The sequence below is a fragment of the Peromyscus leucopus genome, chromosome 1 (assembly GCF_004664715.2).
Source record: "Peromyscus leucopus breed LL Stock chromosome 1, UCI_PerLeu_2.1, whole genome shotgun sequence".
Taxonomy (NCBI): domain Eukaryota; kingdom Metazoa; phylum Chordata; class Mammalia; order Rodentia; family Cricetidae; genus Peromyscus; species Peromyscus leucopus.
The window spans coordinates 95,408,582-95,424,570 of NC_051063.1; the positions used below are offsets into that span (position 1 = coordinate 95,408,582).

General features: G+C 45.7%; 1 protein-coding gene across 2 annotated transcripts in view; it reads left to right on the top strand.

The window, feature by feature from the left end:
* Scube2 (signal peptide, CUB domain and EGF like domain containing 2) overlaps window positions 1–15,989 on the top strand; it is a 66,148-nt gene that overhangs the window by 37,658 nt on the left and 12,501 nt on the right. Inside the window, exons 15-17 of one of the 2 annotated variants that reach the window (XM_028894626.2) lie at window positions 1,636–1,791; window positions 2,160–2,366; window positions 14,601–14,771. In XM_028894626.2, coding sequence (XP_028750459.1) covers window positions 1,636–1,791; window positions 2,160–2,366; window positions 14,601–14,771 — 534 coding nt within the window. The remainder of the gene's footprint in view (window positions 1–1,635; window positions 1,792–2,159; window positions 2,367–14,600; window positions 14,772–15,989) is intronic. The other variant, XM_037211574.1, reaches the window with a different exon arrangement.

Below are 15,989 nucleotides of genomic sequence, written 5' to 3' on the forward strand. Positions count from 1 at the left end.
CCCACACACACAGTAAAAGGAGAGAACTGACTCCTGCAAGTTGTCCTCTGAATTCCACACGCACCCCTCCCCCATGGCACATGTGAGCTGTGACGTGTGCAACTACACATACATGTAACCACAACATAAATAAATAATGTAAAAGTAGTTTTAATATAGATATGGGAAGCCGGGCAGTGGTGTTGTACACCTTTAATCCCAGCACTCAGGAGACAGAGGCAGGCAAATCTCTGAGTTGGATGCCAGCCTGGTCTACAAAGCAAGTTCCAGGACAGCGAGGGCTACACAGAGAAACTCTGTCATGAAAACACACACACACACACACACACACACACACACATTGAAAGGAAAACAAGTTCAAATTAAACATCTATTTAAGCTTGGAGGTTAGCTCTTTAAAAATGTAGAACAGGACTGAAGAGATGGCTCAGATTCAGAATGCTCACTGGCAACTCTTCTAGAGGACCCAGGTTCAGTTCCCAGCACCCATGATGGGCAACTCACAACTGCCTGTAACTTGAGCTCCAAGGCATCTGATGCCCTCTTCTTAGGCACCTGCACATATGTGGCATATAGACACACATAAATAAAAATAAAAACACTTTTTAAAACTATAAAAAATATGTTTGGGGGAAAATATAGGTAGAAAATGAATTTGTCTCTTCCTTTGGCCCTGATGGTCTCTATTGCTTTGTAATTAAAGACTATATATAGCACAGATAACCTTTAGTTCAATACAGTCAGTTTTAAAAGAGATGCAAATAGATTTTGTTGTTCTGCTCTGTAGTTTGATTTGGTTTAGTTTTGTCTATTGAGTCAACAGATTCATCAGAAGCTCTGGGCAGAGGGGACACCACGAAAATCAAGAATAGGGATATACAAAGCCTATCTTCTTTTTGTTTGTTTGTTTGTTTGTTTTTGTTTTGTTTTTTAAGGCAGGGTTTCTCTGGGTAGCCCTGGCTGTCCTAGAACTCACTCAGTAGACCAGGCTGGCCTCTAACTCTAGAGATGCACCTGCCTCTGCCTCCCGAGGGCTGGGATTGCTGGCATGGGCCAGCACTGCCTGGCTGCAAAGCCTGTCCTAGGGCAAGCATTTCCACTGCCACCCCACGTGGTTTCACGGCACTGTTTGGTTCTGTTGAGTCTTTGTGCCGTTTACTGTTTGCGGTCGTTTAAAACGAGACATCGTTGTTGATGTCCGTTCTGGGATGGAGCTGCACGAAGGTCAGATGGACAGGAAGCAGGGGTTGGTTTCCTTTCGTTCCCTGTTTGAAGCTTCAGCATCAGGCCATCCCAGTCTAGCTTTGAGAATGCCCACCACCTTAGCTAACCATCATCAAAAATACAAAACACCCCCCGAGGCCCCTGGTTCTTGTTCTCTGCATTTATGTGGCTGGCCAGTGGGAGACACCCAGCCTGTACCCGTGAAAAGAATGTTCAAGAATTAGACTGTAAAGTTACATAGTAATGAAAATGTCCCGGGGCTCCAGGCTAGGGGCTGGCAATGGCTCTGCATGTGGAGTGAATCACACGGTCCCTAGAGGGTTGTAATGAAATGTTTACTGAGCCCTAGCGAATGCTCAGCTCAGTGCTCTGCCAGGACTTGGCTTCCGATCGTTTTGTTTCTTCATACAGAGAGGCACAGCTCAGTAAAAGAGAGCTTCCAGTACGCAAACCTTACATGCAGCTCTGGCAAGCAAATCCTGGGAGCCCCTGGCCGACTGAACGCCCCTAAGGAAGTATTTATCACGGTTGAGTTTGGACTGGAAACTTACAAAAAGGAGGTGACAGGTTGGTCTGAAAGTTAGCCGCAGCGCCGGACTTCTCAGGACCCATTCCTTCTCTCTTTGCCTGTCATTTCCCATCATTCTTGGGGGGCAGAAACTAGTGTAAGCCCTCAAGTATCTCCTGTTTGATGTCACCCTCACAAATTACACTAAATTGGTTTAGAACCCGATGGAGAGTCTTTTTTCCCCTCCACTTCATAAAACCCAAAGCTACCATTTGGGTCCCCCAAATTTGTGTTTGAATTAAATGCTGCCCAGCCTGCTGGGTTCCCAGCTCCAGGGGACTTGGGGTGTTGGTGGGTCTAGCCTGGACATCCTTCCTGCAGCCTGAGAGGACCTGTCCCCATGCAGCTGTCACCCCTGTTCCCACAGCTTCCTGCAATCTGAGCTGCATAGCAAAGCGGACGGAGAAGCGGCTCCGGAAAGCCATCCGCACGCTCAAGAAGGCTGCCCACAGGGAACGCTTTCACTTGCAGCTCTCGGGCATGGACCTCAAGATAGCTAAAAAGCCCCTCCGAGCATCCGAACAGCAGGAGGAGACCTGTGGAGTGGGTCAGGGCCAGGAAGAAAACCAGTGTGGTGAGTAGCCCAAGGTGTGATGACTGACAGATCTGCCCGGAGGGTTAGACATGTGAACAAGGGAGCCAGTGAGACCTGGGCCATCCTTCCTTCTCTGGGCTCACTCCAGAGAACACCAGGGAGGTTTTTTTCCTCATCTGTTAGCTGCTGTGTATTTACCAGCCCTGGAGCTCCCCAGGAGCTGAGGTGTAACTTACCTGTCTTTTCCTCATATCTGGCGGTGTTTGTGGAACTCAAGGAGAGAAAAGCAAATGTAGGTTTGGCCATGCTGCCTGGCTAGTGTGAGCCTCCACAAACTCTGTTGTCACAGTCTCTGTAGTTACTACTCTTTGGCTTGGCCCCTGGTGGTAATGAATGAACTCATTTCTGTCCATGGTTTTGTGCGAAGACAAAGTAGAGGCCATGTAGGTGCCTTGGAGACACCTGGGCTTCGGGCTGGGGCTTCAAGCAGTGTCAGGTCCATGACATGTTGTTGGTTTAAGTCTCGTGTGTGTGTGTGTGTGTGTGTGTGTGTGTGTGTGTGTGTGTGTGTGTTTCAGAGCAAATAGCAGTTCTAAATCCAGCAAGAGACTCCAGGGTGGTCAGATGTGAGATCTGTTCTGTGCAGTTACAAGAGAGACTGTCTGAGGAGCCTCACAGAAGGAAGTTGGGGTCTCCCTTTATAGTGATAAGTGTAATTGATTTGGTTCTTATCTGCTAGGAACGAAACCTTGCCCCAGCTTCCTTGATCTATCGATAATCTTACCGGGCAGGGACCAGCATCTCCTACAGGTCATAAAATGAATGCTGAGGTCTATGTTCTCTTGCTGGAAACCTCATTGGTGGGAGATACCTTGGGCCAATAAAGCACTTACCATGTGAACACAAGGACCGGAATTTGATCCCTGGCACTCATGTTAAAAGCCAGGCTTGGTGGTGCATATTTGTAATCCCAGTGCCGGAGAGGCAGAGACAGAAATCACTGGAGCTTGCTGGCCAGCCAGCCTTGCCTAATTGGAAAGCTCTAGGTTGTCTTCTGACCTCCACATGTATGCACATGCATGTACAAGCACACATGCACATATACACCCCACATATACCCTGTGCATGCCCCAAATAATGATGATAATAGTTTTTTCCTAAAGATTGAATTTTCAGTCTAATTGCAAAGCTTGTTTTCACTCTTGTGTATGGTGAAGTTCAGTGACTAGATTCCCCCAAGAAGAAGAAGCAGGTGTCTATTCTAAAGGGTCAGGAGACTCTTAGGCCCAAGCAATGGAGCTTAGGTATAGGGGTAGGATGTTGGTGTTTCTGTATGGGCATGGCTGAAGCTAGCTGCGTTCTGGAGAACTTTCACCGAGAATCACAGCTCCAAACTGCTGCTTTGCCAAAGCTTAGAGAACACTGAATGTGATTGCTCACAAGGGGCCAGTTCCCAGATGGTCTTGACTCTTACTCCAGCTGATTTTCTTAAAAAGAAAAGAGGGCAATAAACCCAGCTGGCTGGCTTCTCACTTGGACTCCTCAGAGTTCCAGTTTCCATACCAAATTAGTGACAAGAGCTGGCTGTGGTGGCCCTGCTTTCCAGGGTGAGTGGAATGAGCTCTCAGGCAAGCAGCCAGGCAGGTCCTCTTTCTGGTCTCTTGGAGCTGAACTGCAGCCCTCCCTTCCCAGGCCTGTTGAGGTAAGGACTGTGGGTTCATCAAGGAGACTTTGTGAAGAGTCTCAGAAACACTAGTGTCAAGGCCTGCAGACTCTCAGGGATCATGTGAGCAGTGCTGGCTGTGCAAAGCCCGAGAAGAGGAACAGCTTTCCTAACACAGGCCTAGGGTGGACACCGATAGAGTTAAATTGTTATGGTATGCAATGTGCCCCTGACATGTCTATGAGCTAAATTTGGTTGGGTTTTTTTGTTTGTTTTCCTGGCTGTCTCTGTAGACCAGGCTGGCCTTGAACTCACAGAGATCCACCTGCCTCTGCTCCTGAGTGCTGGGATCAAAGGTGTGCACCACCATTGCCCAACATGGGTTTGTTTCTTAAAGAGGCAGTGTGTTTTCCCAAAAGCTTTCTCTAACACTAAAAATGAATCCTGTACTCAACATGGGACCAAGTCAGGAACAGTGTTGAAGACTGTCCTGTGGGAAGAACACAGCACAGGCATGGTCAGGGAGGGAAGATATAGGTACAAAGAAGGGTCAGGCATACTAACTAGAAAGGACTTGGGAGGCTCAGCAAGTAAAGGCACTTGCAGCCAAGACCAATGACCTGACTTTGATCAGGGATCTACTTGGCGGAAGGAGAGAACGCCTAAAAGTTACCCAGGCTTATTGATATGTTTGAACTCTAGTTGGCACATATAATGGAGACAAGCCTAGGAATGTCCCTGGTTCTTTTTAGAAAATATTTTCAGCTTCTGTTTATTGTTGTTCCTGTTACTGTAATGAAACACTAGAGATCGGGTATCTTTCCAAAGAAAAGGGTTTATTTTGGCTTATGATTCTGCATATCTGATGTAAAAGGTCAGGGAAGGCCCCATTGCAAAGCCTGATGGTGCAGACACACAAAAGGAAGAGAAAGAAAACTTGGGGATGCTTGGAAGAAAAGCCTTTCAGGCAAAAGAATAAGAAGTAAAACAAAAACCCCTATGAGTATCAGAAAGAAGCACAGGATGGTGAGGGCTGGGGGGCTGGAGGGCTGGGGGAATGACCTCAGGGCAGTAGCGGAGGCCCAGTTCACTCCAGGACAGAAGTCAGCAGGCTTTCCTACCCATTGTTCTAGGGCTCAACCCAGGGCCTTACACACTCTCCACTTCCAGCCTGTATCTAAGATAGCAGTATCTGTCAGCCCTGGTCCATGAGTAGATGTTGGCGTGATTCCTAATTTTCCTTTTACAAACAGAGCTACTGTGGATGTCTTCTTTGTGTAAACACCAATATTCTCGAAAGCTAGATTTCTGGAAGTGTAACTGCAAAATCAAGGACATGCATTTGTAAACAATGGTAGATACTGCCAACTCATCCTCCCAAATCCCCCACAACACGCACTGCCTCCAGAACTGCATCAGAGTGTTTAGTGCCCACATCTTCACTTGCAGGAACTATTTACCATTGGTCCTTTTAATCTTTGCAAACCCAATAAGTGAAAATAGTAATAAAATCAATAACTGTTTTGATCAGTAAGAACACACAAATACACAGTCTTAAGTTAATTGTATTTCTTCTACTAAGAACTTTATAGGTTTTGTCTAGTTACATTAAATTGTCTTCCCAATATCATTAAAAAAATTAGTCAGGCATGGTGGTGCACAGCTTTAATCTCAGTACTCAGGAGGCAGAGACAAGCTGTTCTCTGTTGAGTTGAGGCCAGCCTGGTCTACATAGCTAGTTCCAGAATAGCCAGGGGTACATAGTGAGACCATATCTTGAAGCAAAACAATAAATAAAAAAATCAAAATAAAACTTAGGGCTGACAATATGGTTCCATGGGTATCTTAGTTAGGTTTCTATTACTGTGAAGAGACACCATGACCATGACAACTCTTATAAAGAAAAACATTTAATTGGGGCTGGCTTACAGTTTCAGAGGTTTAGTCCATTATTTTCATGGCAGCATGCAGGCAGACATGGCGTTGGAGAGGGAGCTGAGAGTTCTACATCTTGATCTGCAGGCAACAGAAAATGAAGTAGGTCTTACCCTGGGTGTAGCTTGAGCATACATGAGACCTCAAATCCTGCCTCCCCAGTGACACACTTCCTCCAACAAGGCCACACCTACTCCAACAAAGCCCACATCTTCTAATAGTGCCACTTCTTATGGCCAAGCATTCAAACACACATGAGTCTATGGGGGCCATTCCTGTTCACCCCACCATAATGGGTAAGTTCAATCCCCAAGTTCCACGTGGTGGAAGGATAGAACCAGCTCCCACAAGTTGTCCTCTGTCTTCCACACAGGCTGTGGCTCGTGCATGCGCACACACTTACACAAAATAATTTAAACTTTTGTAAAAATAAAATTTAAAGTCACAAGTTACACCAAAGAAAAGATTCACTTCTGATCAAATAGGAAAACTTTTTTTATTGTCATTTGTACATAGTGATGAATTTGTGAATTTGGCATTTGGGGACAGCCTGTTCTTTAAGTAACCTTTCTACCATCTGTGATCAATTTTAGCAAGATGTCAGAAAAGAAAAGCAGTTCTGGGGCTGGAGACATGACTGAGTCAGTGAAGTGCGTGCTGTGCAACAATGAGAACATGTGTTTGTATCCCCTGCACCCATGTGGAAAGCGTGGTCTGTGCCCGTAATCCCTGTGCTGGGAAAGCAGAATCAGGAGAGTCACTGGAGTACACTGGCCTGCCAGTCTAGCTTAATGAGTGAGCTCCAGATCTCAGTGGGAAATCCCTTCCCAAAAACTAAGGTGTAGCGCAATCGACAAAGATACACACATACACCCAACATACATGTACACAATGAACATGTGCACAGACGAGCATACAGAAATAAGTACAAATAAGTAGGAAAGCAGTTCTATTTTACAAACTACAGATTCCTGGGTGGAGGCTATAGCTCATGGCGGAGTCTTTTGCTGAGCATGTGTGAGGCCCTGGGGTGGATCGGGGTGGGGGGTGGGGGGGAAGCTGGAGAGGTAGCTCAGCAGTTAAGAGCACTGCCTGATCTATCAGAGGACCTGGATTTGATTCCAGCACCACATAGTGGCTCATGACTGTCTGCAACTCCAGTCCCAGGGTGGGCACATGGTTCACAGACATGCATGCAGTCAAAATACCCATACACATTAAATAAATAAGTAATATTTAAAAAAGAAATGTGTTTGATAAAACAGGCATGGCGGTACATGCTTGTAACCCCAGAATTCAGGAGGCTGAGGCAGGAAGATTAAGAAGTTTGAGGCCAGCTAGATCTATATAGAGAGACTTTGTCTCAACAATAGCAAGAACAGAATTTAGTAAATTATTGGCATTTATCAATTACTTACAATGTGTTCAGTATTATGCTAAGTGCTTTGCCTACAATCCCTACAAGTCCATATTCTGTCCTTTTAGAGATGAGTAGAAGGCTTGCTGAGTGGTGGAGTGGACAGTAGAGTGAGGGACAGCTGTGGTTTACAGTATTAACAGCAGGGAGACGAGAGGCCACTTATTGAAAGAGTAAAGCCAGAGGCCTCAGAGAGAAAGCCCGTGCCCCGTGGACCAGTGTAATTTCCAGGCAGAGGTATTGTATTATTAAAATTCTTCTTGCTGTTGTGACAAAATACTTGACAGAAAACAATTGTCAAAAGGAAGAGTTGCTTTTGGCTCAGTCTGAGGACGCAGTCCATCATGGTGGCAGGGACGTAAGGCAGCTGTTGTATCGTGTCTACAGTTGGGAGCAGAAAGGGATCAACACTGATACTCAGCTCACTTTCTTCTACTTATTCTGGGACCCCAGTGCAGAGGATGGTGCCACCCACAGCTAAGATGGGCCTTCCCTCTTGGTTTAACATCTCAGGAAACAATCTCAATGACATATTCAAAGGTGTGTCTGTCTCTAGGTGATTCCAAATTCTGTCAAGCTTTCTTAGCTGACCTCTGCTTTAAATACCACTGTAGAGACTGGGCAGATGGCTCAATGGGTAAGAGCATTTGCTTTGAAAGCAAGAGGACTTGAGTTCAAATCCCTAGCACCCACGTAGGAGCTGGGCATGGCTACATATGACGTAGCCCTAGTGTTGGAAAGCAGAGCCATGCAGAGCGCAGGAGCTCACTGGACAGCCAGGGTGGCCAAAGCAGTGAGCTTCAGGTTCAGTGAGAGACCCTGCCTCAAAACACAGGGTGAGAATGCCAGAGGAAGACACCTGATGTCCATCTCGGACCTCCACATGTATGGGCACAGATGTGTGTGTACACATACATGAATGTGCAATAATGCTCTCAATAAATAAATAGATAGATAAATAAATACCACTATATGCCGAGCAGTGGTGGTGCATGCCTTTAATCCCAGCACTCGGGAGGCAGAGGCAGGTGGATCTCTGTGAGTTTGAGGCCAGCCTGGGCTACCAAGTGAGTTCCAGGAAAGGCGCAAAGCTACACAGAGAAACCCTGCCTCGAAAAACCAAAAAAGAAAAAAGAAAAAAAAAAGAAAAAAAAACCACTATATAGTGGCAACGCCCTAACTGCCCTATCCAGCTATAGGTCTGTCTATCTTTCTGTCTTTTTCGCTCTCATACTCCCCCTTCCTCTCTTTCTGTGGTTTAAGTGTGTATCTTTCTCTGTCTCTTTAATATATATTTGAATTTATGACTGTTTTCTGGTATACTAGCTACTAGCTAATATAAACAATAAATGATAAAAGACAGAATAAGGCAAAGATTAAATAAACAAAATTTTAGCTGGCTTTTCTCTTCAGGTATACTCTTTCCAACTTGGCAAGGTTCACTGTTGATTGTACTGGTGTGAATCCACTTCTAAAGCAGACTTTTCATTTGTTGTTAATGCTTTGTGCGAACACTTGTCAGATCTGATTGATTCATGACTCTTTGTCTTGTGATATGGCTCGATCAAGAGCTAGTGATATTGGTAGAAGATGTGTCTACCCCGCATGTTCCTGTCTTGTCGGAGTGCCATTTGTAAATCTTCAGTGCGGATGGCCTCGAAGGAGTCATCCATGGCTGCTTTCTGTGACTTTATGGTGGCCAATCACTCTGTTTGAAACTACATATTATAATCAATTACGTCTATTTAACTAGGCACAGTTAAGCCATAATTCCTCAAAATGTATAGCAAAAAGTGAGTCTATCAGTCCCTCTACATACCCAGGGTTGTGGAATGCCCACAATTCTCTTTTCTTAGAGACATGGAAGATCAACCCCACAACTGTCTGTCTCAAGGCTTTTGGACAGGTGGATTGACTGAGGGACCAGTCTTATACTATATACCTAACTGGTGGAGGCTTGTTTCTTATTTAATAGGGAGAGATGAGTATATAGAGATCTGAGAATGTTTTCCTTACCCCTCTGAGTCATCCAGAAAGCCCTCAAAGTGCAGTATGTGCCTCAGAGAACACAGAGAGCTTAGCTAGTACCCCTGAGGATCAACACTTACTGTTTCCTCCTCCTTCCCAAACAGACCTGCCTTTCCTCCCCTCAGGAAATGGCCCTTCTCTTTACACAGTGGCTCAACCCCAAAGCTGGAGTCGGCCTGGCATCTCCCCTGCTGTACCCCTCACCCCTCCTTGGTAAATCCTGTCAGCCCTGCCTGCAGGCAGGCTCCTGCGACCAGTTAGTGACCCTCCCCATTGGCACGGCTGGCTGGCTTCCAAACCACCTCCTTTCCCCTGTCTGTCCTCACAGGCTCTGAGTGTTCTCCTCCCCTTCCTGCCCTCAGTCTGTTCTCATACAGCAGCCAAAAGATGGCTTAGAGACAGAAATTCTGTCACACCGCCTGGCAGTTCAGGACCTCTACACACTGTCAGCCTGCTTTCCTTATCACGGCCTTTAAGACCCCATACAAGCTGCCTTGCTTGTTTTGTATTGTTTGGTTGTTTTTGTTTGTCTGTCTGTCTGTTTGTTTGTTTTTCAGTGTTGCACTATATAGCCCAGGCTGGCTTTGAACTCCTAGTGATCTCCCTGACTCAGCCTCCCAAGTGTTAGGATTATAGGTATGCTCTTTATTTTTGAGATTGGGTCCCACTGTGTAGTACAGGCTGGCCTCAAACCTGTAAATTCTCCTGGTCCAGTCTCTTAAAACACACCTCCACTCACCTTGCCCCTTTCCTCCTATTCCTGTGACACAAGTCTTCTGTACTGGACAGTCACATAGCAAGACTGTTTCCCTCCCAGAGCGGTCTTTCCTCGTCACCTTACTGAAACAGACACACACAGACACTGGGGCCCAGCACCCTGCTTACTTTGTACCACGCCACTGTCGGGCATGCTACTGTGCATTCCTCTGCCTATTGTTAATACTCTCCATGAGAACAAGGGCTGTATTAGGGTAAGGCCATATCTGTCAGCATCCCTGCTGTATCTCCAGCTCCTAGAATAACACTAGACACACAGTTCTTGTTTGGTATCCTTGTTAAATGAAGACACAAGCGATTCTTCACGAGCACCGCCAAGGGACAGGGCTGGCAAGATGACTCAGGGGGTGAAGGTGCCCGTTGACTAGAGTTCGCTCCCTGGAACCCACAGGTGAGAAAAATTCCCACTTGTAGTCTTCTGGCGTGTATCCCCCGCTCCCCTGCCCCCTAAAACACACACAAAATAAGTAAAATGTAAAAAGAGTTAAGAAGAAAGAAAGAACCCCTAAGGACAGGTGACAGTATGCAAAGACAGTATACCAAGCCTAGCTTTCTGGTGTGTGTGTGTGTGGGGGGGGGATTTAGATTGAGGGCCAAAAAGTCACTTTGAAGGAAGCAAAATTTTGGCTTCACTTAACTAGGCATGAAGAGAACATAACACACACTTGGGTCCCCAGCAAGGAAGGCACCCAGCTGGGCTCATTTCTAGGCCTCACCCATGACTATGTTTTCAGGCAGCAACTGATCGTACCTCAAAATCCTACAAAGACAATGAAGAAACAATTCTTCAGTCCAAGGAGTTGCTGTGCCCTGTTATCCTGGGGTACTCTTTTAAAGGAGGCTCTAACCAGGATCCTGAGGCCACTGCACTGCCTTGGGACTCTTGGGACTTGCCTCTGAGCTGGGACAAAGCAGCCACCCCAGGATACCTTGGGAATCCGCATGGGCTGCTTGTGGCTCTCCTTCAGAAGTCAAGACTCAATCCTTCAGACAACGGTGAGATGCTGGAGAGTGGCCTCTTTTATTAGGTTCACCCTCTTAGCTGCCGAGGGACCATAGTGTTTGCCCATAGCCTGAAATACTCAAAGGCCAGGGAGCTGAAAAGAGGGCAGGCCTTTAGGCCTCTTTGTCACCATTAATCCTGGGCCCTGCTGGTTTCCACCCTTTTGCATCAGAAAGGCTTTCTGGTATTTTTCTTTCTTTTTTTAAGAGGAGGAGAAACAGCTGTGTGGGATTTGAGAATGGGATTTTAATGGTCACTGACAGCGCACAAAAGCTCTACTGTGACGGCGAAGTGTTCTGGGGGCAATGGCCTCCTTTGTCTGAGGGCAGCAACACAAGCAGGCCACTCAAGGGGAAGAGAAGCAACCGGGACCTGGGATTGAGGTCCCATCCAGCACGCAGGCCCAGCGCTGTTCCCAGGCAGCCATCCCGACAGTCAGGGCTTCACTCTGTTTACCCCGTGGAAGAAGCAAATGTATGTGGCACGAATTCTTTCCCTAAGGTCTTTCTGTATGGAAACTGACTAGATGAGGCTGTTTATGTGAAGCAGGCCTCTCACTGTGGGGAGAAAGAAAGAAAACAAGACCTTCTTGACCACAGGGCAACCCTTTGATCAGTTAAGAAATCTCAGCTGATATGGGATGATGTGAGGCCTCTTCAAGTGGAACCTTGACAGGAATTGGGGGTTGGGTAAATAGCTCCAAGGTGGACAGCCCTGTGTCCATCCTGGTACCCTGTTCCGTGAGACACAGGTCTAGGCCTGAACATGGGCATGTGTTTTCCTCCAGAGGAGCCAGTGGTGACAGTCATGTTGATCTGTCTCTATGTGAGAATTGGCTGTGCTGCTGGGGTCACAGTTATAACCTGGGTGTCTGCCAACAGCTCTTCCTCCAGTGGAAATGGCTCAGGCCAGAGGCACTCTGGTCAGGCCAGCACTGATTGCTATCTGCTAGCCTCCATGACAGCTTGGCTGGAGAAATCCATAAAAAAGTTATTTTCTTATTTACTGGCCCACCATAGACACTGGAATGGACAGGTGAGATACAGCATGACACCTGAATGTCTTGTCTGTAACTCAGCCTAGCTTTTCATGCAATGTGGGTGAGAAGCAGTGTGGTTGTAGAAACCATCATGCAATGAGGCTGCGTGTAGAGGGTAAGTCTGAAATAGGGACTCTGCCACAGATAAATGCATCCTGTCTGTTCATTATAATGCTGAGTGCCAAGGAAGCATGGGAGGATCGCATTTAAGATTTCAGTTATAACAAGATCACAGACTCCTTGGGGGCTGGAGAGAGAGCTCAATGGTTAAGAGCACTAGCTGCTCTTCCAGAGGACCCGGGTTTGATTCATAGCACCCACATGGTAGTAACAACCATTTGTAACTCCAGTTTCAGGGGACCTGACACCCCCTTTTGGCTTCTATAAGCATGAGGCACACACATGGTGCACAAATATACATAAAGGCAAAATATCCATATACATAAAATAAAAATAAATCTTTTTGAAAAAAAATCACAAACTCATAGAAGCCCACAAATATTTTAAGACAAAAAACGCAAACAATACCAAAAGATGTTAGGATTTAAATATGAGTGTAGATTCTATTGGTTGAGTACTGTAGAAATGATAACTGGAATATCGCATAGCCTCATTCTGATAAAAATAAAACCTTATTTTAAACAATATTTTTTGAGAGAATAATGAAAAGTGGGAAATAAACGATTTTTGTTGTTTTTTGTTAGTTTGTTTTTGAGACTAGGTTTTACTACGTAGGCCTTGAACTTGCTGTGTAGATCAGGTTGGCCTTGAAATCACAGAGATCGGTCTGTCTCTGCCTCCCGAGAGTTGGGACATCGAGCACTGAACGTTTTGATTACTGATGATAGATTTTTTTAACCCCAAGATTCCACACACAATCTGCACTTGTAGGATAGGATGGAGATAACATCCCCTCAGACAGCTGAGGTGTGGGGTGGTCAACTTTGTCCTGTGGTCCTTCTATTTCCTGGAAAGTTTAAGTTTTAAAAAGAACGTTTTTGTTCTAGTCAGACCTTCAGCTGCTTAACAAAGCCTGAGCTTCTTCTGTCTCCTCTTGTGCGAATTAACCTTTTCCTCTCCCAAGTCAGGGTTCAGGGTGCTAATCATTACACCAGAGAAATACCCTCTCTTAGAGCCAAGGCTCTAAACCTTACCAAAGATGTATTCCACACAGTAGCTGTGAGACTTTGGACCAAGTCATTCCTAGGCTCTGTTTCTGTTAATCTGAGCCAGTGATGTCATCTGCTCTCCAGGGTTATGCTAAGGAATACATTAGGCATATTACAGGTGTCTGGTGTGGTGTCGTGTACACAGTAGGTACTTAATGTCAGCTACATAGAAAGGCTATTTAGGGAGCTATACGGATGATGTTTAACTGTTGAAATAGGAAGCCAAATTGGGTATATTTACTTCACTTTCATGCAGTAGAAGAGGGCATAAATCCTGATTTAACTAGCACCATCAGAATCTCGAATTAACTCGCAATCAGAAGCACAGTCGTGAATTTTCTTATTGCTTATTCTTTCTGGAACATTTACAACGGTTTATGCTTTGGAATGCATTTTATTGTGCATCTGAAGTATGCTGTTTTATGAGACCCTCAAGATCTTACCCACACAGTGACTGAAGGAGGAGCTTTAGAAAACACAGCTTCTGATGGGATTCCTCCTTCCAGTGCCTCCCGCACCCACCCAAGAATAAAATCTCAAGGTCTGGAATTCAGGAACTCCTTTAACTTAACCCCAGCTCTCCTTCCTTTTCTTCCAATATGCCATGCAAGAACCTCCTGGAAGGCCCACTTCTACTGGGAGATCCTCTTCATCCTTCAAGGCCTGACTCATGTGACTTCCTCTAGGAAGCCTTGCAGGATCCTGCCAGGCAGCATTCAGAATACCTTCCTCAGGACTGGACCTGTATGGAGCTCAGTGGTAGAGTGTTTGACTAGCATGTGTGAAGCTGTAGGCCCCTAATTCTTTCAGGGGAAACACACACACACACACACACACACACACACACACACACACACACACACAGAATGAGAAACTTTCACCTTTATACTCCTTTGATAGCCCTGTAAACTAGGACAACCCAGAAGTTAAACAAACAAGCAAGCAACAAAGCAAAGCAAAACAAACAAACAAACAAACAAAACAACCCAACATTTCCTCATTAAGTGCTTCTGCTACAAAATAAGTAAGGTTCCTATGGTCCCGCTATCTGGTCTAGGGAGATACAGACCCTTTAGACAGGGGTCAGGAGTGGGGATTCCAGAGACAATGCACACTCTATCTTTAAGGGATTTGCATGAGGAGTGTGGTCCATCTTCATCTTGACACTTTCATCTCCAGCGCTCACATCATGCTTCCTCAGCCTCTGTCTCACACTGATCAGATTGTTCCCCCTTTGGCTAGTCAGTTGCAGGGCTGGGACGTATTACGATGGATCACAGGAACGCTGCATTTTATGTCCAAATGGAACCTTCCAAAATGAGGAAGGACAAGTCACTTGTGAGCCATGCCCAAGACCAGAAAATCTTGGGGCCTTGAAAGTCTCAGAAGCCTGGAATGCATCTGAATGTGGAGGTAAGGATTCTGCTGTCCCTTCTTACTCCTCCAATCCCTAGAGTCATTGTTCAGATTAAGGCCGGTGGCCCCCCAAAGACTCTGGACAATGGACACTAGACCTTGGTCTTTCCACAAGCAGAGAGCATGTTGGGTTCATTATTAGTTCTCTAGTGCTTGGGTTGGCACCTGACACACCGGGCTGATGCCCACACGAGCAAATGAATGAAGATGGGGACCCAGCTCCGTTGGTAGAGTTGGAGCTCCAGTACTGCATTAACCCGGCATAGCAGCGGACATTTGTAATCCTAGTACTTGGGAGGTGGAGGCAGGAAGATTAGGAGTTCAAGGTTATCTTTGACTACATAGTGAGCTTGAGGCCAGCCTGGGCTACATGAGACCCTGTCTCAAAGATAAAAACAAAAAGATGGGGATGATGTTGACAGAACAATATAAATGTTACACTTACATGCTTTCTTCACTCTGTAAACATGCACACTGGAGACCTCAGCCATCTCTTGGTCCAAAGGGCTCTGGTTAAATGAAATGGGTCACAAAACAAAACCAAAACACATGAATCTAGAAAAGGGACAGGTAGTGATGAGGGGGCATTAATAGGAGTGAGACGGAGAGAAACATGGATCAGAAGAGAGTAATTAGAATACATTGGATACATGCTGATACAAAATTAATAAAAAATAATTGAAAAATCCCAAGATAGATCAAATAAATAAATATAAATATAAATAAATCAAATCCAAAAATAAACCAAAAATCCCACAAATAAACAGAAAATAGAATGTGGGTAGGGCCGTGAGAGACATAGACTCTATAGAGCATCTTGCTAATGACACACAGCTTCCTAAAGAACAGAGCTTCTGTGTCTTTCATTAATGGCTGCCTCCTTTCCTAATCTTGAGAGGAAGAAAGGAGCCATGCTTAAAATCAGTGTCACTGGGTCCCTCTGCCTGTGTGGAGTGAATTAGTTGGGTTTAGTAGACTGGGTGAAGTAGGCCAGGACATACCTCAGTGAAGAAGCTGCAGTTGAATAAATGGTGAAATGGGAGACTCTTGATCAGTTCATGTAGTTTCTAAGTGAGTTTGGGCTTTTGTGTCTAATCACCAGATTGACTCCACAGCAGAGACTGTTTCATGTCCCTTACTCGGTTCCCACCCCAAGGCTACCCCATTAAAGGGGTCCCTGGGTAGTGTGCAGGCCAGGCTCTGCACATATTAGGT